The sequence below is a fragment of the Oncorhynchus kisutch genome, linkage group LG5 (genome assembly GCF_002021735.2).
Source record: "Oncorhynchus kisutch isolate 150728-3 linkage group LG5, Okis_V2, whole genome shotgun sequence".
In the NCBI taxonomy this organism is placed as follows: domain Eukaryota; kingdom Metazoa; phylum Chordata; class Actinopteri; order Salmoniformes; family Salmonidae; genus Oncorhynchus; species Oncorhynchus kisutch.
This window is the reverse complement of record NC_034178.2, coordinates 26,996,771-27,021,080: the sequence shown is the minus strand read 5'-3', so window position 1 is coordinate 27,021,080 and position 24,310 is coordinate 26,996,771. Positions and strand designations below refer to the sequence as shown.

General features: G+C 41.8%; 1 protein-coding gene across 4 annotated transcripts in view; it reads right to left on the bottom strand.

The window, feature by feature from the left end:
- LOC109890826 (metabotropic glutamate receptor 4) overlaps nucleotides 1-24,310 on the bottom strand; it is a 373,677-nt gene that overhangs the window by 232,912 nt on the left and 116,455 nt on the right. For all 4 annotated transcript variants that reach the window (XM_031824745.1, XM_031824748.1, XM_031824746.1 and 1 more), the window contains one exon: nucleotides 17,705-18,654. In XM_031824745.1, coding sequence (XP_031680605.1) covers nucleotides 17,705-18,250 — 546 coding nt within the window. In that variant the 5' untranslated portion in view covers nucleotides 18,251-18,654. The remainder of the gene's footprint in view (nucleotides 1-17,704; nucleotides 18,655-24,310) is intronic.

Here is a 24,310-nt window from a genome sequence, read left to right as displayed (position 1 = left end):
ATTTGCCTAATACATTTGTAGTCCTTCAAAATAGAAAGTACATATCCTGATGTTAGAAAGTAGAATATACACTAGATGTAGGTGGGGTAGGCAAAATAATTACAACTGAATAGGCCTAATTAAAATAATAGTGATCATGGAAACAACATATTCCAGTTAGAGCAGGGCCAAAGCTTGTGGCTGAGCAGTACCAGAGCGAAATAGGAGCTGGAGAGAAGGCCAACTTTGATTTTTAATCTGCTCAATTACACTCTGCTCCTGTGCTTGCCCTGGCATTAGCAGCCATTGACTGTGTCTCAATTTGGGGGGAAAATACCCGCCAATACGTAATGTGCACTCAATTCATTCTTCACAGCTCGATCTCATGTCAGTGAAATCATCCGTTTCGCCTATGACAACCATAAACAATTGTGCGCGCAAATATTGCACAACTTCAACCACCGAGACGGCTGGGACCACTTCGAACTTTTCCCGTCATGTGGAGAGGAAACACATGGAGAGGTAAGTTTAGAAGCTGGTTAGGTAACTACTAGTAGCTAGCATAAAATTGTCTAAACTAGTGTGCCGGTTAGCTTATGTTAGCAGTGGCTGGTGCTATCTATGATGGATTCTGCAGTAGACAGTACACGCAAAGATGTACTTAGTTAGTTGGCCATCGTAATTTGTGGTAATGTTACCTAGCTAACTACTGTTAGAGAACATATGTCTAGCTAGCTAATAGATGGCACATGCCAAAACACCTGCCAAAAGCGAATACATTTTAGCAGAAAGCCAACAAGCATTTGGGAACAATCGAGGTAAAAGAGAACTTTGCCTTTGTCAACTAAATTGAAGCATTAATTTTATCGATTTATGACATTCCGGTGAGCAAGGGTTTATTTAGTCTTCTGGGGCAAAAAGTAACGACAAGAGAAGCTGCATGTATCAAATCATAGACAAGTTGACTAACAAATAGCCTACCAAAAAGTTGGAAATAAGTATAAACATCTAAGTCAATCAACAAAATAAAAATTATTCTGCCATCTCTGCCTCGGGCCCAGAGATGTGCATTTTTTTAAATAAAACTTATGACGTTTCTTCTCGTGGAATGTGTTAACAGGGTCAGGTAGGTTACTTTAAAAAAAAATGTAATCCGTTAGTTACTAGTTAACTGTCTAAAATTGTAATCAGTAACATAACTTTTCGATTACCTAAACTTCAGTAACGTAATCGGATTGCTGTCAGTTACTTTTGGATTACTTCACCCTTAAAAGATTTACCAATTTAACAACATTTATTGCAGGACGTTTGAGCCACAAGGCAGAGCCACATTAGAACACATCACAAAATATTGTGACAATGTATTTAAGTCCTGTAAACCTGCATCTGACATGCGTTCTTCATCCTGATCTTGTCCATTTACACCTATAAGATCTGATCAGTCATCAGTGAGCACAATGCGTCTTTTCATCGTGTACATCTGTCTAAAAATGTGGGCACAAACACAATGTGCAGGACAAAGAATACATGTTAAAACAAGGTATAAGTAAGGGCTTAACTAACACTGTAACATGGATGGTGCTAAACACTTATCCAGTATATAAAAGTATGAACATGTATGCACTCACTCAGTGGCGGATTTAGGTATGGGCGGCATGGGCAGCCACCCAGAGCGGCATCTTGCCGGGGCGGCATAAGGTGCTTCCAACTCACACTCTCAAACGCGTAGATCCCCTGAACACAGCTCACTCTCTAGATCCCAATCACCTGAATTCTGATCACCTGTTCACACACATGTATGTCATTTACACACACACTATTTACTTAAGTTCTTTGCACCCCATCATTGTGAGGTATTTGTGATATTTGTTTTGATACACACCTCAATTCTGAGCTCTGGGGTTTCCTGTATTAGTCCGCCTGTGTACCGTAGTTTTGGCATCCTCACTACGATGCCTTTTTGCCTATTCCCCGCCTGTACTTTTGCCTATCGGTTTTCCTGTCATCAACCTCTTGCCTGATCTCCCGGATTACATTAATTAGCCTTCTCCTTGTCTGTACTGTTACCTTTTTGGACATTTCTTAAGTTCTGCAAACATCCCTTCTAAATTTGAAAGTAATCATAGAAGCAATGATCTCCTTTTTCTAAAGTATCGGTAATGTGATTACAATATTTTTGCTGGGAACATAACGGATTACAGTTTCCCCAACCCTGTGTGTTAATCATAATGTGATTTTAACAGTTTATTGCAACGTATGCAACACAGTTGCAATATTTGTTGGATTAAATTGGTGCTGCCACTTTGATTCGTTTAAATTCATAGATTTTATGTTAATATTACCAGGGATCTTATAGAAGATTGATTTTCTTTCTTTCTGATTCAGGGAGTACAAGGCAGGACAGCAGGCACCAGATACTGAACAGACAAGTGTGGCAGCTGTTACAATCCAAATTCTCCAAGACAACAAGAAATTCACCTGACCATCATTAACGATTTAATAACTGGCTGCACTCTGCCATTATCGATCGTGGAAAATGACCACGTCAAACACCGTCTGAAAGTGTTGGACAACAAATACACCCCCATTGGAAGAAGTACCATAAACGAGAAACACATCCCAGTGTTGGTTGGGAAGGTAAAGGACACCATCACAGAAAAGCTTCAGAGCCGACCATCAGTGTCCATTACAGGCGACATATGGTCTGACCGCATCTTGTGCTCCTTTTTAGGAGTTACAACTCAGAGTTATAACCCAAATAGAGCTAGGAAATAGAGCTCCCAAATAAGAGTTCCTCCTCCTAGACTGCAATCTGAAACCAGATTTCATAGCGGAGAAGGTATGGTGGGATTCGAAATGGTCGGTAATCTGTTGGTTGACTTGGCTGTCGAAGACCTTAGAAAGGCAGGGTAGGATAGATATAGGTCTGTAGCAGTTCAGAATGAAGTCATGCAATTGTATGAAGTCATGCCATCCATTGACATTCCTCAAGCAATTAAAATTAGGGGCACAAGATAATGTGTGAAATGCATTCAATATAGGTCTCAAACAGCTTGATGTGGTATAAAATGGCTTCATTAAAACTGGTAATGTGATTTGAAAAGCCAGTAGTATGTATGCACTATATACACTAGCCTGTAAAAATTACATTTTGGCTTTATGATATGAATAGATAAGAATGACAAGATATAATATACATTTTATATTTGGAGTTGGTGTTGAAATTACTTGAAGTGTTTTTCCACTTGTGTTTTATTGATCATTAATGATACTTTTATTCATGTAGTGTATGTGGACATCTGCTCGTCGAACATCTCATTCCAAAATCATGGGCATTAATATGGAGTTGGTCCCCCCTTTTTGCTGCAATAACAACCTCCACTCTTCTGGGAAGGCTTTCCACTAGATGTTGGAACATTGCTGCAGGGACTTGCTTCCATTCAGCCACGAGCATTAGTGAGGTCGAGCACTGATGCTGGGCGATTAGGCTTGGCTCGCAGTTGGCGTTCCAATTCATCCCAAAGGTGTTTGGTGGTGTTGAGATCAGGGCCCTGTTTAGACCAGTCAAGTTCTTTCACACCAATCTCGACAAACCATTCTGTATGGACCATGCTTTGTGCATGGGGGCATTGTTATGCTGAAACAGGAAAGGGCCTTCCCCAAACTGTTGCCAGAATCGTCTGGAATGTTTTTGTATGCTGTAGCATGAAAAACAGCCCCAGACCATTATTCCTCCTCCACCAAACACATTGGGGCAGGTAGCGTTCTCCTGGCTTCCATCAAACCCAGATTTGTCTGTCGGACTGCCAGATTGGGAAGCGTGATTCATCACTCCAGAGAACGCTTCCCAGCTTTCCACCACTCTGGCTCGACCATGGTAATCCATTTCATGAAGCTGCCGACGAACAGTTCTTGTACTGACCTTGCTTTGAGGTAGTTTGGAACTTGGTAGTGAGTGTTGCGACAGACCATTTTTATGCGCTTTCAGCACGTATAGCACTTACAATTGACCGGGGCAGCTCCAGCAGAGCAGAAATTTGATGAACTGACTTGTAGGAATGGTGGCTTCCTGTGACGGTGCCACGTTGAAAGTCACTGAGTTCTTCAGTATGGGACATGGATCCTAGGACCTTTGAGAGATTGGGACCCATCCTTTTAAAGGAGCACACAGTGCCACCTACAGAACATAACTAGATTAGCAGCCAACAGCATTTCTAATGCTTTCGCCTCGATTGTACTGTATATAGTTATTCAAATATACATACACTACCGGTCAAACGTTCAAGGGTTTTTCTTTATTTGTACTATTTTCTTAATTGTAGAATAATAGTGAAGACCTCAAAACCATGAAATAACACATATGGAATCATGTATTAACCAAAAAAGTATTAAACAAATCCAAATATGTTTTATATTTGAGATTCTTCAAATGGCCACCCTTTGCCTTGATGACAGCTTTGCACACTCTTGGCATTCTCTCAACCAGCTTCATGAAGTAGTCACTTGGAATGCACTTCAATTAACAGGTGTGCCGCCTTAAGTTAATTTGTGGAATTTCTTTCCTTAATGCGTTTCAGGCAATCAGATGTGTTGTGACAAGGTGGGGAGGGGGCTATACAGAAGATAGCCCTATTTGGTAAAATACCAAGTTCATAAACAACAGTCCATTATTACTTTAAGACATGAAGGTTAGTCAATACGGAACATTTTAAGAATTTTTAAAGTTCCAAGTGCAGTCACAAAAACCATCAAGAGCTATGATGATTACTAACAATTGGATACCACGAAATTGGGGAGAAAAGGGGGTAAAAAGAAAGAAAGAAAAGAGCTAGGATGAAACTGGCTCTCATGAGGACTGCCACAGGAATGGAAGACCCAGAGTTACCTCTGCTGCTGAGGATAAGTAAAAAAAGAAATGCTTCACAGAGTTCAAGTAACAGACACATCTCAAGATCAACTGTTCAGAGGAGACTGTGTGAATGAGGCCTTCATGGTCGAATTTCTGCAAAGAAACCACTACTAAAGGACACCAATAATAAGAAGAGACTTGCTTGGGCCAAGAAACACGTGCAATGGACATTAGACAGGTGGAGATTTGTCCTTTGATCTGGAGTCCAAATTGGACATTTTTGGTTCCAACCGCTGTGTCTTTGTGAGATGTGGTGTGGGTGAACGGATGATCTCCGCATGTGTATTTCCCACCGTAAAGCATAGATGAGGTGTTATGGTGTACGGGTGCTTTGCTGGTGACACTGTCTGTGATTTTATTTAGAATTCAAGGCACACTTAGCCAGCATGGCTACCACAGCATTCTGCAGCGACACACCATCCCATCTGGTTTGCACTTAGTCCCACTATCATTTGTTTTTCAACAGGACAATGACCCGACACATCTCCAGGCTGTGTAAGGGCAATTTGACCAAGAACGAGAGTGAGGAAGTGCTGCATCAGATGACCTGGCCTCCACAATCCCCCTACCTCAAACAAATTGAGATAGTTTGGGATGAGTCGGAACGCAGAGTGAAGGAAAAGCAGCCAACAAGCGCTCAGCATATGTGGGAACTCCTCAAGACTGTTGGAAAAGCATTCCAGGTGAAGCTGGTGAAACTTTAGACCGTGTGTGTGTGTGTGTAAAAATCTTAATTCATTACCACAATTGACAAATAATATGCTTAATAATGCAGGCCCTTCCTTTGAAGGGTTGTTACCTACTGTATAACAAGGACTGGCAGGAGAATCTAAATTTGTGTTCTATTACAGCTTGTGTTTCACCCAATACTATCCCTAACATCATTACCCCATAGCAACAGATGTGCGATGCATGCAGGCATGCGTGCGCACAAACACACACACACCCTGCCCCTTCCACACAAACATCTCAACCCCCCCTCCCCCACATACATGACCACAAGCTCCGTTGTTCCACAATTGTTCCATCCCCAGCCCAAATCTAGAGTAGACTTCATGTGTGAATGTCTGTAATGTTGTTGCTGTTTGAAAAGATATGCCAAATTGTAATGGGAAGATTTGATTAACCTACGTCTAGTCCTCTCCGATGGAGCTGTTGTCGTGATATGTTGAATTGGGGCTGCCCAAACCAAAGCAATTAAAAGTGGATTTTTGTTCATAGTATGTTGAGACATATGAAGGGGGGGATACAGAACGTTTTGTTTCAGGTTTGTTTTGATCATTTTAATGAAAACATATGGTTTTTGACATATTGTACTATGATTACCTGTAAGGAACAGATGGTACAATGATTCTGGGATGCAGACTCCTAAAAACTGGTAGATATCTCGTCTCTGATTTGCATCATCAAAGACGTGGACGTTACAAAATGTTAGAGGCACTGCATGAACTGTGTGAGAGAATGTCACTCAACAGAAAAACAGCCATTGAAGTTGACAGCAGTTGAATAGGCACAAAGGAAATGCAAATTGATTGAAAGGGGAAAGTCCTTGGTAAATAATGAAAATCACAAGGGGTGAAGGATTTTTTATTTATTTTTAATGACAAGAAATTAAAATAATGACAAAGTATTTTCTTCCATCACTTCCATTACAGAATGAGTTTTACAATAATTCATGCAAATTCAACAACATTTGTTTTAGCTACGTCTGGCAGGCTATTTCATAGAAACAATGCAAACTCTTTAAAAAACAAAAATAGTTTGGTAATTTTACAGTGACTGTGATCATAAAGTACACTATGTACATAGGTATGTGGACACCCCCTCAAATGAGTGGATTCGGCTATTTCAGCCACACCCGTTGCTAACCGGTGTATAAAATCGAGCCCACAGCCATGTAATCTCCATAAACAAACATTGGCAGTAGAATGAGCGAAGTGAATTTCAATGTGGCACCGTGATAGGATGCCACCTTTCCAACAAGTCCCGGTCAACTGGAAGTGCTATTATTGAGAAGTGGAAACATCTAGGAACTACAAACGGCTCAGCCACGAAGTGGTAGGCCACACAAGATCACAGAACAGGCCCGCCGAGTACTGTAAGCGAGTAAAAATCGTCTGTCCTCGGTTGGAACACTCACAACAGAGTTCCAAACTGCTTCTGGAAGCAACGTCAGCACAAGAACTGCTCGACATGAGCTTCATAAAATGGATATCAATGGCCGAGCAGCCCCACACAAGCCTAAGATCACCATGCTCAATGCCAAGCGTCAGCTGGAGTGGTGTAAAGCTTGCCGCCAAGCTTTACTACATTCATACTACATACATTTAAAAACAGCACACACAGCCTCCCAGGGAAGCCCTAGCAAAGAATACATTTGACAAACTGACTTGTTGGAAAGGTGGCATCCTAGTCACTGAGCTCTTCGGTAAGGCCATTCTACTGCCAATGTTTGTCTATGGAGATTGTAAGGCTATGTGCTCAATTTTATACACCTGCCAGCAATGGGAATGGCTAAAATAGCCGAATCCACTAATTTGAAGGGGTCTCCAAATACTTTTGTGTATCTATATAGTGTAGCTAATGAAATGGCTACCGGGACTACCTGCATTGATCATTTTTTTGCGCTGACCCTACCCACACACCCCAACACACACAAACATTACATACGCCCACACATAAGCTAGCTTGCGCACACATGCATACACACACACGCACACATGCTGCTGCTACTGTCTGATCTATCCTGTTGCCTAGGCAATTAACATTTACCTATAAAGTGTGATTCAATTCTACTGTAATTTTTGTGTCAATGATCTGAGCTAAATTCTCTAATGTCAAAGTGGAACAAAAGTTCTAACATTTGTAAAATAAAATACATAAATCTGACATATTGAACCCCCTGAGTCAATACATTAGAGCTGTGTGTCTTTCTGGGTAAGTTTCTAAGAGTTTTGTATTGTGCAATACTTGCATATTATTCTTTTCAAAATTCTTCAAGTTCTGTACAATTGGTTGTCGATCATTGCTAGATAACCAGTTTCAAGCCTACTGAAGCCAAAACTATGACTGTCACTCACAAACATTCACTGTTTTCTTGGTTTTATTGAATTTGGTCCAAGTGTAGATTTTCCTTGTTTTTAGGTTATTGTCCAGCTGAAATGTGGAATGCTGAACCAGGTTTTCCTCTAGGATTTTGCCTGTGCTTAACTCCATTCTGTTTTTTATCCAGAAGAACTCCCCTGTCCTTACGGATTGCAAGCATAGCTATGCTTGAAAATATGGAGAGTGGTTCTCAGTAATGTGTTGTATTGGATTGGCCCCAAAAATAACACTTTGTATTCAGGACAAAAAGTGAATTGCTTTGCCACATTTGTTTGTAGTATTACTTTAGTGCCTCGTTGCAAATAGGATGCATGTTTTGGAATATTTTTTATTCTGTACAGACTTTTCACTTTGTCAATTAGGTTAGTACTGTGGACTAACTACAATGTTGATCCATCCTCAGTTCTCTCCTATCCAACCATTAAACTCTAACTGTTAGAAAGTCCCCATTGGCCTCATGGTGAAATCCCTGAGTGGGTTCTACTAAGCTAACATATGGAATTGTTTTAAGATTGTCATACAATGGATCATTTAGCAATTTGACTTTGAGGACCTCTGTCGGTATATAATTATTATATATTTTTTTTTACAAAACTAATTTGATCAAATATTACTATATTTTTTAACCGATACCAGGTTACCTTCAGACGAGGCTCTTGGGGCATCTGCGGGTCATAGGAAAATAACACCGTGTTTGTAAGAGTCATATCTTTTCATAGAGGGGTCATATTAGTTACTAGGCCAAACCGTTTGGACGGTAAAGAAATGTTTCGCAAACATCAATTTCATTGCTCCGTCTAACCAAAAATATGTTAACGAGTGAGAAAAAAACAAACTTGCCATGAAGGGAATGTATTTAGGTGTAAAGAGCTACACAGGCCTGTTTGGTCTATCACCCTGGAATGAATGCATTGGGTAGGAGCCGTGACAGGCTCATATTGAGCAGCGCTGTTCATCTTGATTCAGCTGTCATCTCATAAATGAAGTGTTAAATAAATTCAGACATGGGTCCTCATCCCATGGTGTCACTCGCAGGTTTACAGGGGAATAGAAAGGAGCATAAACGCAAGGAGCAGGAAGGGAAGGTGTGGATGCTGACATTTCCTGAGACCACTTCAGATGTCAGTGTTTCACCCTGCAGTGTGTTGACAGGGTTACAAACAGACTACTTAGAACGCCCCCCCCCCCCCCCCCCCCCCCCCCCCCCCCCCGATCTTGGACCTGGGAACCCATTGGAGTCAGGTACACATGTTCAATTCCAGCCCAGCACTAAGAACCCTGATTCAGCTAATCAACACTGGTTTATTTGATCATGCAGGTACGTATTCATGAAAAACTGCATAAACTAAGCCTACGGTGTGTTACAGAACCTTTTATTGAATTTGGTCCAAGGTCATTTCAGTTCAGAGTAAAATAAATTTGGATTGGAATATATCAGAATCCAGTCTTACAGCTGTTTGGGCAATCAGCTACTGTGGTCATGTGATATGTGTGTGTTAATTATATGGGAGACAAGGATATGTGTGTGTTAATATAATGGGAGACAAGGCCACAGCATGGCTCTGCTAGAGTACCTGAATAACGGTGCTAGCTGTGACTGAGACCAAGGTGCCAATTCAATCAAATTAAGAGAAAACACAGGTAAAGGATAGTGAACTAAAGAATACTTATGCTGGAGTTACCTTTTGAACTAGGCAAATTACACACGTTTTTATTAAGGTCCATCACTAATCCCTATCATCATTATTAGGGTTTGTTTCGTGAGTCTTGTTCACTCTGCCGTAGAGATTCAAAAAGTAAATGAACTCAACCAGCCTGCCATGCTTACACTGCGGTCCTTTTTTTTTTTTAAGTAGAAGGATAACTTGGCGATTTAACAAAACATCCCTAATGGACTTGCAGGGAGAGACTACTGCAATAACTGTTTCATTCCAGTTGAACACTGTCCCACTGGCTCAGAGCCAAGTGTGGAAAAAGAAAAGCAAACAGCAAGACATGACGCCTGGAGCGCTGCTGTTAAAGGGGGCAATCAGCAGTTGCTACATCCATTTTTGGGACTTATAAATTAAGATATACCAATTGATTCTTGAAGAATATAACTTGTATTAATGCTTCGTGATCTTAGTTCAACTGTCGTACCCCATCAGAACCCCAAAATATAAGCTTGTTTTACTCCGATATTTGCAAACAAAGTAAATGTAATCAAACACTGTATAGCCTAAAATCATGTTAAAACTATAGTTGTAATATCATATGATGGTCAGTCCTTGCATCCATAGCTCTGTCTATGAATTTGAGATTGGTTACATTTCTCCAGCCCCATTACTCACTTTTTATCATCTAAACAGTGGCGGAGAGTACGCTTTGTTATGGTTTCAACTGCGGATTGCCACTTTGACGGAAAACTCCACCCAAAAAACAATATTTTGGAATTTGTTTCAATAGTCCATTCTTGACATTGTCTCAATGTTTTGCTTATCAGCAATTAGGTTTTCGTTATGATGCAAAACACAGCATCATATTAGACATCATACAGGGATGATTTATGTATTTTGAAAAGTTCCATATCTTGAAAACTTGATTGCTGACTAGCAAAACATTTTGGGATTATGTCAACAATGGACTAATGAAAGAAATACCTAAATACTTTTTGGGAAGTGCAAGTCAATTAAGAAATTTCGTTCTGTTTAAAAAAAGTGTTATAATAAATCTCATTGCTCCTGGTCACAAAGGAACTTTTCCATCGTGTTTTGCACAATGTTTTCTTCAATGTTTACTTACTTCCTACTTGAATTGTAATTTCATAGATAACGGTGGAAATGCATTTTTTGTGGATCAAGACATGCCAGGAGGATAGTAAATGAGTGTAGCAATATCACATCTCTGTCGTAACAGCTAAAGATAAGGAATTGGGTGTTTGAAGTTTTGGCAGTTTATTTACAATAGAAGAAACAGAATTTAACCAACCGACCTGTTGTCTTTCAAGTCCTGCCATCAAAGATACTTTCCCGAGGAAATATTACATATTTTCACTGCAGCCCTCCGGACCTCGTTGACGACTGAATGCAGCCCTCCGGACATCGTTGAAGACTGAATGCAGCCCTGCGGACCTCGTTGAAGACTGAATGCAGCCCTGCAGACCTCGTTGAAGACTGAATGCAGCCCTGCGGACATCGTTGAAGACTGAATGCAGCCCCCCGGGGCAAGAATTGGTTTGATACCCCTGGTCTAGACCTATGGCGTATGCTAGATTGGAACAGAGGCTTGAGAGGTGAGCAGCCGAGCCGTCCTCTTTAGGGCTGTCAAACACCTATGGGACAGCATACTTGTGTCCCTGTTCCCTTTTTTCCTCCGTCTCTCTATTGTAAATGGGAGACATTTACTGGCAGGAAGCAGACTGAAGCGGACCATCACAAACACCTTTCCTTTAACCCCAATATATCTGTACTCCTGTCACAACACGCCTCTCCAACCAAAACACAATGGGTCAACAAATCTTGTAAAAAGGTTAAGAAGCTTAGCTGCAACTCAGTCAGCAACTCAGGCGCTTGAGTTCATTTAAATTAATCCCAAAAAATGTACATAGCAGCAGGAGTTGAACAATCCTGTAGTTTATTCCTAAATGCTAATTTTCTTTGAACTTTTTATTATCCCTAACAGTGTTGCATTATTCATACTAATGCCAGAATGTAAATAGTAGGATTTATTATGGCCTCATGCATAAAATTACTCCTGAGAGCATGCCAGAAAAGATCCCTTTTACTATCTGTTTGGAAAAAACTCGGAGAAAGAAGAACAAGCAATGAACACTATGCACGGTGATGGCACGCCACAGCGGGGGTATCAATATTACATAAAGCATGTTGAGAAAGTTTACGACTTGTGTATAACATCATGCCAGAGATCGTAACTTCTCACACAACCAAATGTGATGACGATTCTCTATCTCGGCTTTGTTGACCAAGGCATGTTCGGTTGGTACTATACCTAATCTCCCATGATACCTTTACTGCTGTGTACTCTGATAAACATGCCACCGCGGCAACCGCCTGGTTGTGAAATGTGTAGGTGACACGTGTCGCCTGGGTGAGGGCATCTGCTTAGCGAATAAATTATGAAATCACACAGCATGACTGGTCTCTCAACATGAATTCTCCTTTGCTCAGCTGCCTGTCACAGTAGCTCCGTAGTCATGAGGAACAAGCTACATAGAGATGTTCTTGAGCTGCAGCTCGCCCCATGCTGCTGTTATGTGGGGCGGCAGGTAGCCTGGAGGTTAGAGCGTTGGACTAGTAACCGAAAGGTTGCAAGATTGAATCCCCGAACTGACGAGGTAAAAATCTGTCGTTCTGCCGCTGAACAAGGCAGTTAACCCACCGTTTCTAGGCCCTTATTGAAAATAAGAATGTGTTCTTAACTGACTTGCCAAGTTAAATAAAGATTAAATAAAGGTGTGTAAAAAATAAAATAATAATCGGCGCCCAAAAAATACAGTTTTCCGATTGTTATGCCATTCCGATTAATCGGTCGACCTCTAGTTTCTATTGGACAAATCCAGGTATGTTTATTCCCGTTTCGTTGCATTTGCTTCTGTTTTTTTACAATAGAAATAGTGGACTGAATACACCCCCGATCACTCGTAAACACAGTTCACTTTCATAGCAGCCACGTTGTATTCCTTCTCGCATCTATTTGCTCTCGTCCCCCTCACCTTTTCACGTCGCTTGTGGACTTCAATGCACAATACATCAGCTGTATGTGACCAGGCGAAAAACCTCTCCAAGACAAACCATATCATAACTGCTAGACAGAGCCTAAATCGTTGTCACCATTAGCTAAAAGTAACTGTTACGACTTCCTCCGAAGTCGGTCGCTCTCCTTGTTCGGGCGACGTTCGGTGGTCGACGTCACCGGTCTTCTAGCCATCGCCGATCCACCTTTCATTTTCCATTTGTTTTGTCTATTCTTCCTACACACCTGGTTTCAATTCCATCAATTACATGGTGTTTACTTAACCCTCGGTTCCCCACATGTCCTTATCTGGTATTGTTTATTGTAAGTGCTTGTGCACGTTATGTCTGTTTGTTTTTGTCCCATTGTATATATTGTTTTTGTTCAATGTGATTTTTATCATTAACTGAGCCGTTGTAACTGTCTTTGCTCTCCTGCGCCTGACTTCTCCATCGCCAGTACGCACGCCTTACAGTAACATCATAGTTCTTTTAGCTATGTTGACTAACGCGTTAGGAAACACACTATAAGCATGCGGTAACTTTACAGTGTACAGTCAGTAAGCATTTCAATAAGCAGTTACACTGGCGGGCCCATGTGTCAATGTCAAACCAAAAGCTTACCTTGACTTGGAAGAGTTCCAGTGTTGTGTTGGGTAGTCATAGCCAGATAGCATCCCTCTGTTTGAGTAGGCTAAACTAACCAGCTAGCTGTATTTGCTAGTAAGTGAAAGTGAAATTGTGAATTCTCTCTTCTCCTTCATCTTTGATTAAATGTGTTCAAAACTGTTCAACTATTGTCTCTCTCTCTCTGAGTCTACTCACCACATTGCTAGCTCGCTGTAGCTTATGCTTTCAGTACTAGATTCATTTTCTGATCCTAATCTTTGATTAGGTGGAAAACATGTCAGTTCATGCTGCAAGAGCTCTGATAGGTTGGAGGATGTCCTCCGGAAGTTGTCATAATTACTGTGTAAGTCTATGGAAGGGGGTGAGAACCATGAGCCTCCTAGGTTTTGTATTGAAGTCAATGTATCCAGAGGAGGATGGAAGCTAGTTGTCCTCTGGCTACAACATGGTGCTACCCTACAGAGGAGACCTTCATTGCAACACAGTGTGTTTAATCAATTATTTGGCGATGTGAATATATTTAGTATAGTTTTATCTAAAAATGATAACCTTTTAAATGTTATACATTTTATGAAGTTCACTGAGAAGGATGGTCCTCCCATTCCTCCTCAGAGGAGCCTCCACTGCTGTGAATACCTCTGATGTTCAGCAGTGAGACCTATAGGTGTCAGCATGCTTTAGTTCAGCTGGCCCCTAGCCGAACTGGGCTAGCGTGCTTGCATTCTCCCTTAAGACCTTCGCTTGAAAAAAGCAGCAATAGTCCCGTTTGTCCATTTTGAGATGCCATAGCCAGTATACACTTCCTCAAAATAGCCAGGATTAATCAAATATATCTGTCATTAATTTTTGAAGAATAAATCTTAAATCGGACAATTGTATATGTTTTGTGCAGTATTTCTCAATGACAAAATGTGCATGAAAACGAGTCATCTCTCATTGAATGACAACAAAAACTTTATTGAAGAATCCCTACTGTTGACCAATCACAGACTAAGCAACAGACTTTGGCTCTGAACTTCAACTTGCCTCCAGAAAATACTTGTGTGCCTGAAACAGCCCAAAAAAACTCACCGAAGTCCAAAACGAACAGAAATGTCACAAAACGTCATCATAATATATGCACGAACTCTACCGAATTGTTTCGGTTGGTAAGCATGCGGACACCTTAGCAGGCACTGTACTGTAGTCATCCCTATGAATGAGGAGAGTGTTGACTCAACATGTGGCCAACTTCAGGTCCCTCAACACTGTACCTACATCACTGTACCTACATCACACGACTGTTTGATTATGCGGTTAGGTTGATGGGGGTCATGTAGGAGAGTAAAGGGGGTAGAGGGAGAAGAGATCAGAGTGAGAAAAATTAAATATGTAGGGCTACCTCTATAAAGGGGGGTAAGGGGAGAAGAGATCAGAGTGAGACAAATTAAATATGTAGAGCTACCTCCTATATACGGTAATGAACAGTGGAAGAGTGTTAATGATGCAGGACTTCCAAAAGGCTTCCCTGTGCGAATGGGATCAGAGACTGCTGTTGGAGATGTTCATTGCTGCACATTACGTGTAAGAAGTGTGTGTGTGTGTGTGTGTGTGTGTGTGTGTGTGTGTGTGTGTGTGTGTGTGTGTGTGTGTGTGTGTGTGTGTGTGTGTGTGTGCATCCCATCATGCTTGGCTCACTCAGGTTTATGCTTGCAGCCAGGCTGAGGAGGATGGAGAATGGAGTATACACCCCTCCTGGTTGGTACTGTATAGCCTTATGTGCTGCCTAATGCGCTCTCGCACATTCATAGGTAGCTAGGTAAACAATGAACCATAGTCCCAACTCATGATGTTACTACCTTGCATGAATCTGCAGGCAGCTAACCAACCAGGTTCAATGTTAGCAAAGCAAATGGCTCTGAGATATGAAATAAGACCATACACATAACGTTAGCTAGCATTTACATTTTAACTTGACATGAAAACGACTTTCTGTCAATTAGAAACGTGTAATATCTGAAAATGTAACAAGCTACACTCTAAAAATGAGGGGTTTAGCAAAGGTTCTAAGATTATTCTAATAACCAACTAAGGAGGTTCCTATAAGAACCTTAGGCTTCTTGGCACTAAAAATGGCCCCCAAAAGGTTTTTCCAAGAAGCCCATAGGAGGTGGGGTTCATCGAGGAACCTCCTTAGTTGGTGAGGGTTCATGCAGAAACCAAGCTGCCCAACTGAAACACTTATAAAGAATGTGAGCATCTCCTCAATTTAAGTTAAGGTTTGTCCCTTGTATGATATAAATTGATATTATTCTATGATTATACCATCTCTTTTCATATTTGTGCAAATGTTTCTAAAACAGAAAATGGACACAATTCAACGGATATCAATCAACAATAAGGTAAGAATATGTAGGCTTTAAGAATATGTTGAAGGCCAGCTGTATTGGGTGCAGATGACTGAACTGCTCACTTTTTGTGTCTATGTCTGCAGGTATACAGACAAGGAGGCATATCAAATGCATTGCAAAATCATTCTGGCTATGGATAAGGAGAACATCAACACATTAACATCAACAAGGGACAGGATATACCCATTGGACTTGAGGCTCTGATGGGAGTTTACCTTATATTTATATTTTTAATTCTGCTTTGCCATTAAGATCATAATGAACACTGAGGACTAAAATATTGTGTTATTATTAACAATAATAGGGGAGGTGGGTTAGTTCAAAAATTTACCACAAAAGGTTCTTTAAGGATCCATTAAAAGAGGTTATTCGAAGAACTTATAGACTTATAGGGGTTCCCCCACAGTTTAAATTTGAAAAACCCCTAATGGATACTCCAGGAACCTTTACTTTTTAGGGTGTAGACTATCTTACCGTATACATCATGGATGGATGCTTCTCCCTGTCAAGGTTGCCCTTAGTTTGAAGATGTAATCTGGAGACAGGTGTTTTCCCCATCTCATTAGCTATCATACTCTAATTCCACTGATTTCAAATCTCAGTCCTCCAGAAAGTGGAGAGCAATACTTAAGCAGTTCTACTAGGAGATAGTTTTTTTTAAAGATGCGTTAGACAGGATTACCAACACATACTAACCAGCTAAAATAGACAGAAGTGTGCTATATGGCAGACCAATCCGAACTAATCTCTAGGCATGTCCAGCACACTCATTATCTCAGCTAATCATGACTGGCGGCCTTTTTCTATGACAAAACCAACTAGGCACGTAATTTAACAATTTGAATCGTATTTACAGATGCATACAAGTTTGTTATTAAGGCACATGAAAGTTTGCATGTTCCAGGAAAACGCATTTTCCGAAAAAACGCATTTTGATTTCATTTAAACAGTCTGCATTCAGATGGCTCTCCTGTGAAGTAGTGACCCCGCAACATATGCCTAGTTTCCTGAAATTAGTTAGTGAGATGATTAATAATAGATAAGCAAAATATCCAATTGGTCTTAAAACACAGCCTGAATGCATGCCTTCCAAGAGAGTAAAGGCAACAGATTTCTTATCAAAAGGAAGAAATGACTCAATGAGCCAACACCACCTATCAAACCAGAGCAACAGAAGACGCAGCATAAACAGATCAGAGAAAGCAATTAAGAAGTTATTTCTAGGGCTGGGTGGACGGGGTTTATAAATCAGTGAAACCACGGGATTGGTATGTGCTATGAACAAGGACAGCATGTGGATGAAAATGACTTTTCCTATCACAGGGTTGATCAAAATAAGGAATCCAGGTCAAAAGAGAAACTTATGAGCAGACAATGAAATCAACTAATGTTGCATCCTATTATTTAGTATGTTGAGAGCATAGAGATGTACCAGAGTGCATCGCCTATCTTTGCATGTGTGCCATCTATCCAACTCTTTGGGTTAGAGGCAATAATTGTGACAATTTAGCAGTCCTCAGATTGAGATGGCCAATAGCATTACTTTAGGATTATGGGAACTATGGTGTGGAGGCAGAGATTTTTTTCAAACTAAATTTTTTTTGTCATTTAGCAGACACTCTTATCCAGAGTCACTTACAGTAGAGTGCATATATTTTCATACTTATTTTCATACTGGTTCCCTGTGGGAATCGAACGTACAACCCTGGCGTTACAAGCACCATAATCTGCAAACTGAGCTACATGTCTCTGTCATTATTTATTCATGCTCTTCTTTCCAAATATCAGGGAACCAAATTGTGCTAGAACAGAGAATATAATGTTTTCCCAGGAATGAGGATAACATTCCCAACTAGAGTTAACATGGAACAAACACCACAGTGTACATACATCAGATACTCACTAACACTGCAAACAAACCACACACAAGTAGTAAATCACCACCAAGGTATGGTCCTTACCTTGAAGAGCCGCAGTATGTTGGCCACCATGATTGACACAGAGCTGGACGAGGCTCCGATGACTCCCACCACCCTCTCAGGCTTGGTGATGATGGGTGCCCCCCCGCCGAGACACTTGACGTCCGTCCCATCCTTCTCGATGAGAGCCTGGACGAAGGTGAGTGACTGCTCCAGGGCGTGGGTATCCCGGGAACACGTGTCTAGGATGCGCGCCCCCAGCGTGATATTGGGAAGCAGGGAATGGTCGTTGTTGATACGGTCCAGGGCGAACAGCATGGCCTCCAGACGATGGATCCCCTTCTCCTTCTTCAGCTCCCCGCAGGCCTTGCCTTCGTTGCCCCTGGAGTGCACGGGAAACAGGCCTCCCAGGGAGATATCCCCGTCGATGCGGATGGAGTTGAGGTGTGTGCCGCTCGGGACTTTTGGTTTAGCGGCTTGGGCGGCCGTGAGAGAGCAGTAAAGAAGGAGTAAGAGCCTGATCAGGCTGCCTCTGTGACAGATCCTGCCAGTCCGATGCAGAGCACACCCCTGGGGCTGAGACACCATGACCACAGCCCAGACACAAATCAAGACACTCTAGAAACCAGCGGAATCAGGATCACAAAGAACACTAGTCTACTCTATATCCAGAGGGTTAATCTTAATAATACCTCTTGAAGCAGTGGGCACAGAACAGGCGTCCTCTCATGTTGCTTTGCTCTTAGAAGCACTCAATTATAATAGGAGCATTAATTTAGATGGCTCTTCAAAGGATATCTCCTCTCCCTTTCTTACATATGCATCTCCTTCTTTCCTCCTCACTCCATGGTCTGACCAACGTGGTGGGCACTCCTCTGCCCTCTGTGCTCCTCGGCCCACTGTAACTCACCACCCTGCCTATGGAGATCCGTCACAGGGGGGGGGGGGGGGGTGTTCAGGCCGCTCAGGTCTCCGGGCTGCTGAGTGAATTCCTGCAAGATAAAGCAAAGTAGAAGCGATGAGACACACCACCCAGTGACAGAGGGGCTAGATATGAGAGAAGGGATTCGTGTTGGTTTGAGATTTTCACTGCTTTCTTTTTCTGTCTCAACTCCTTTTGCTGCAATCATGTGTGGAATGATGAGATAATTTTTTTTCTTTCAATCTCACATGCTCTCTCTCTCCCTCCTCCCTCTTCTCCCTCCCTACTCACCTCTCCATATTGAATTTAAAAGGGTTGCCATGGACTCCCAAGGTCGAAAGGCATGAAAGTCAGCTCCCAAACTCCTCTTTTCAACATACTCACTAAGAAACGCTGCCTACTGTACTAATGTGCCTACCATTGTTAGGTTGCTACACATCATACACAAAATGTTATCCCATGTCTTGATTACATGTCCAAGATCTCTCTAGGAACTTACAGTAGGGCCCTAAAGTGGCACTCCAGTCTCCTTTCACCTCAATGATTAGCTCTTTTTCCATCTATTGCTCCTCTATTGTTCCCGCAATAATGAGGGGAGGCCGATTACATCACATCAGACCAACTCCTTGAATGGCCTACTCCTTGAAGTTTGCAGTTTTGTCAACAAAAAAACCCACTATTTTCCTCAATACGTTTGTTTTTTTTCCCCCCTAAAGTGTACATTCGTGTATTTACACTTGGGATATTGTTTTTCAACAGTAAATGCTCAAAAATAGCTGGAGGGCTTATTTGAATGAAATATTTTTGTTGGTGACTCTCTCACCCATACAATTCTATTGATTATAACATTTCCCTGTATTCAAAGATGACACTAAAAGGCAAAAACAGACCAACATGTTAAGTTGGAGTGTCTTTAATACAAATTCACCATGCTATTGACACAATATCCCTTCTGTTGGATGACATATCACAGAGGAGGCAGATATTGGATGAATCATCACACATTCTCCTCCTTTTCTATTCTTCCATCAGCCCATTTCCCACTCCATTCTTCCCTACACCCACAACGCTGGCATATCTGAGACTGCGCCTTGGACGGCATAAAACCGTAGGGATGGTTTCTCTGAAGAGACTGTGAAATTGTAATGATGACATTACTACAGAAGGAAAGCTGCTTTGATACAGGAGTAGGTAAGAGGGGAAATGTCCTCAGGAGAACTAGCGTTTCATAGTTAAACCCATAGTGTGACATGGTTCTTTAACTCTACACGCCCACAGTCACTTGTGTGAAGAAAGAGTCCCAAGCTAGCCCAGATGGGATTCAGCCCAGATGGGATTCAATTCCACAAATCCTACTGAAGGACAGTGTAGAATAAGAGTATCATTGGACAAGTAGAATAACCTCTATTCATTGATCTGGAGCAGTGTTTCCCAAACTCAGTTCTGGGGAACCCAACGGGTGCACATTTAGTTTTTTGGCATAGTCCTACACAGCTGATTAAAATCATCAAAGCTTGATGATGATTTCATTATGATGTTCTGGAGAACTGCTTGTGAAACAACTTCTGATGGGAAAACAAGGCTTTCTGAAGAATCTGGGTCTTTCGAAAAACGGTTCATTACTTAGAGCTTTAAGCATAATGCATATTAAGGGCATCTGCTGGTCAGTAATAAATAGCAGCGTCTGGTGTTTATATAGCACAGGGATGTAGTCGGCTCAATTGGATCAATTTCCCAATATTGAACTTAGTCGGGGTCTCAACTTACTGTTGGGAGTTAAAATAGTAGAATACACAAGGTACAATTAAAACATTTCACTTAGGGCCCCCAAAAGGCTAGGGCTGTCTGACTGGATTTGTGGGTATGGATGGGGGTACGCAGACCCGAGTGCCACTGCGGCCCGTCATGATGAGTTCAAATTTTTTGTGACCCTAATCCCCATCAAGGTTGCCCATCCCTAATATAGAAGTTTCTCCCACATTGTTAATCAAAACTCCATGGCGTAGCGGTTAGTCAAAGGTTTTGAAATCTAATACTCATTTAAAATATGAGGTTTGCATCCCTTTTTTGCCTCCAAGTTCACTATTTTGGCCCCAAAAAAACGATGAATCCATGGCCTTACTTAGAATACGTAGAAGGAAAGCTTTAATATCATAGGCGATATTGCGATATGCTTGGTTGGGCCTCTCTACATTTCACTGACATTCACAACTCAACAATCATCTGCACTGAACAAAAATATAAAAATGCAACATGTAAAGTGTTTCATGAGCTGAAATAAAATAATGCAGAAATTTTCCATACCCACAAATAGCTTATTTCTCTCAAATTGTGAGCACACATTTGTTTACATCCCTGTTAGTGAGCATTTATCCTTTGCCAAGATAATCCATCCACCTGACAAGAAGCTAATTAGGCAGCATGATCATTACACAGGTGCATCTTGTGCTGGGGACAATAAAAGGCCACTAAAATGTGCAGTTTTGTAACACAGCGCCACAGATGTCTGAAGTTGAGGGAGCTTGCAATTGGCATGCTGACTGCAGGAATGTCCTCTCGAGCTATTGCCAGAAAAGTTTACGTTAATTTCTCTACCATAAACCACCTCCAACGTAACTTCAGAGAATTTGTCCAACCAGCCTCACAAGCGCAGACCACGTATATGGCTGATGTCAACGTTGTGAACAGAGTGCCCCATGGTGGCGGTGGGGTTATGGTATGGACAAGCATAAGCTATGGACAATGAACCCAATTTTGCATTTAATAGAGATACTGTGACGAGGCCCTGAGGCCAATTGTTGAGCCAATCATCTCCCTCCATCACCTTATGTTTCAGCATGATAATGCACGGCACAAGGATCTGTACATTCCAAAGGCCACAATCAACAGCCTGATCATCTCTATTAGAAGGAGATGTGTCGCACTGCATGAGGTAACGGGTGGTCAAAACAGATACGGACTGGTTTTCTGATCCACGCCTCTACCTTTAAGGTATCTGTTACCAACAGATGCATACAGTGCATTCAGAAAGTATTCAGACCCCGTTCCTTTTTCCACATTTCATTACACCGTTATTCTAAAATATCTTAAATTGTTTTACTTCCTCAATCAACACAAAATATCCCATAATGACAAAGCAAAAACTGTAAAATTTTTGCAAATTTATTAAAAAACAAACTGAAATATCACATTTACATAAGTATTCAGACCATTCACTCTGTACTTTGCTGAAGCACTTTTGGCAGCGATTACAGCATCGAGTCTTCTTGGGTATGACGCTACAAGCTTGGCACACCTGTATTTGTGGAGTTTTTCCCCATTCTTCTCTGCAGATCCTCTCAAGCTCTGTCAGGTTGGATGGGGAGCATTGCTGCACAGCTATTGTCAGGTCTCTCCAGAGAGTTTCGATTGGGTTCAAGTCAGGGCTCTGGCTGGGCCACTCAAGGACATTCAGAGACTTGTCCCAAAGCCACTCCTGCGTTGTCTTGGCTGCGTGCTTAGGGTCATTGTCCTGTTGAAAGGTGAACCTTCACCCCAGTTTGAGGTCCTGAGCGCTCTGGAGCATGTTTTCATCATGGAGCTCTCTGTACTTTGCTCCGTTCATCTTTGCCTCGATCCTGACTAGTCTCCCAGTCCCTGCCGCTGAAAAACATCCCCACATTATGATGCTGCCACCACCTTGCTTCAACGTAGGCAGTGGTGTAAACAAAAAATACTTAAAATTACTACTTAAGTCATTTTTGGGGGTATCTGTACTCTACTATTTATTTTTGACAACTTTTACTTCACTACATTCCTAAATAATGTACTTTTTACACCATACATTTCCCTGACACCCTAAAGTACTTGTTGCTTAGTAGGACAGGAATATTGTCCAATTCACCCACTTATCAAGAGAACACGTGGTCATCCCTACCACCTCTGATCTGGCAGATTCACTAAATATAAATGCATCATATGTAAATTATGTCTGAGTCTTGGATTGTACCCCTGACTATCCATAAAAATTGTTAAAAAAATTAAATGGTGCCTTCTGCTTTGCTTAATAAATTATTTATACTTTCACTTTTGATACTGAAGAATGTTTTAGCAATTACATTTACTTTGATACTTACATCCAAATCATTTTAGACTTTTACTCAAGTAGGATTTTACTGGGTGACTTTCACTTTTTCTTGAGTAACTTTCTATTAAGGTATCTATACTTTTACTCAAGGATTGGGTACTTTTTCCACCACTGACCATAGGGATGGTGCCAGGTTTCCTCCAGACATGACGATGGCATTCAGGCCAAAGAGTTCAATCTTGGTTTCATCAGATCAGAGAATCTTGTTTCTCATGGTCTGAGAGTCTTTAGGTGCCTTTTGGCAATCTCCAAGTGTGCTGTCATGTGCCTTTTACTGGAGAGTGACCTCCGCCTGGCCACTAATACTTCCGGGGCCGACAGAGATGGCCGCCTCGCTTCGCGTTCCTAGGAAACTATGCAGTTTTTTGTTTTTTTTACGTGTTATTTCTTACACTAGTACCCCAGGTCATCTTAGGTTTCATCACATACAGCCGAGAAGAACTACTGAATATAAGATCAGCGTCAACTCACCATCAGTACGACCAAGAATATGTTTTTTGCGATGCGGATCCTGTGTTCTGCCTTACAACCAGTGCCACGGGATGGTTCCCATGCAGCGACCCAAAAAAACGACTCAGAAAAAGAGGGAAACGAAGCGGTCTTCTGGTCAGACTCCGGAGACGGGCACATCGTGCACCACTCCCTAGCATTCTTCTTGCCAATGTCCAGTCTCTTGACAACAAGGTTGATGAAATCCGAGCAAGGGTAGCATTCCAGAGGGACATCAGAGACTGTAATGTTCTCTGCTTCACGGAAACATGGCTAACTGGAGAGACGCAATCCGAAGCGGTGCAGCCAGCGGGTTTCTCCACGCATCGCGCCGACAGAAACGAACATCTTTCTGGTAAGATGACAACGTGACATGGTGTGATGAAAGAAACATACAGGAACTCAAATCCTTCTGTTCACCTGATTTAGAATTCCTCACAATCAAATGTAGACCGCATTATCTACCAAGAGAATTCTCTTCGATTATAATCACAGCCGTATATATCCCCCCCCAAGCAGACACATCGATGGCTCTGAACAAACTTTATTTAACTCTCTGCAAACTGGAAACGATTTATCCGGAGGCTGCATTCATTGTAGCTGGGGATTTTAACAAGGCTAATCTGAAAACAAGACTCCCTAAATTTGATCAGCATATCGATTGCGCAACCAGGGGTGGAAAGACCCTGGATCATTGTTACTCTAACTTCCGCGACGCATATAAGGCCCTGCCCCGCCCCCCTTTCGGAAAAGCTGACCACGACTCCATTTTGTTGATCCCTGCCTACAGACAGAAACTAAAACAAGAAGCTCCCACGCTGAGGTCTGTCCAACGCTCGTCCGACCAAGCTGACTCCACACTCCAAGACTGCTTCCATCACGCGGACTGGGAGATGTTTCGTATTGCGTCAGACAACAACATTGACGAATACGCTGATTCGGTGTGCGAGTTCATTAGAACGTGCGTTGAAGATGTCGTTCCCATAGCAACGATTAAAACATTCCCTAACCAGAAACCGTGGATTGATGGCAGCATTCGTGTGGAACTGAAGGCGCGAACCACTGCTTTTAATCAGGGCAAGGTGTCTGGTAACATGACTGAATAAAAAAC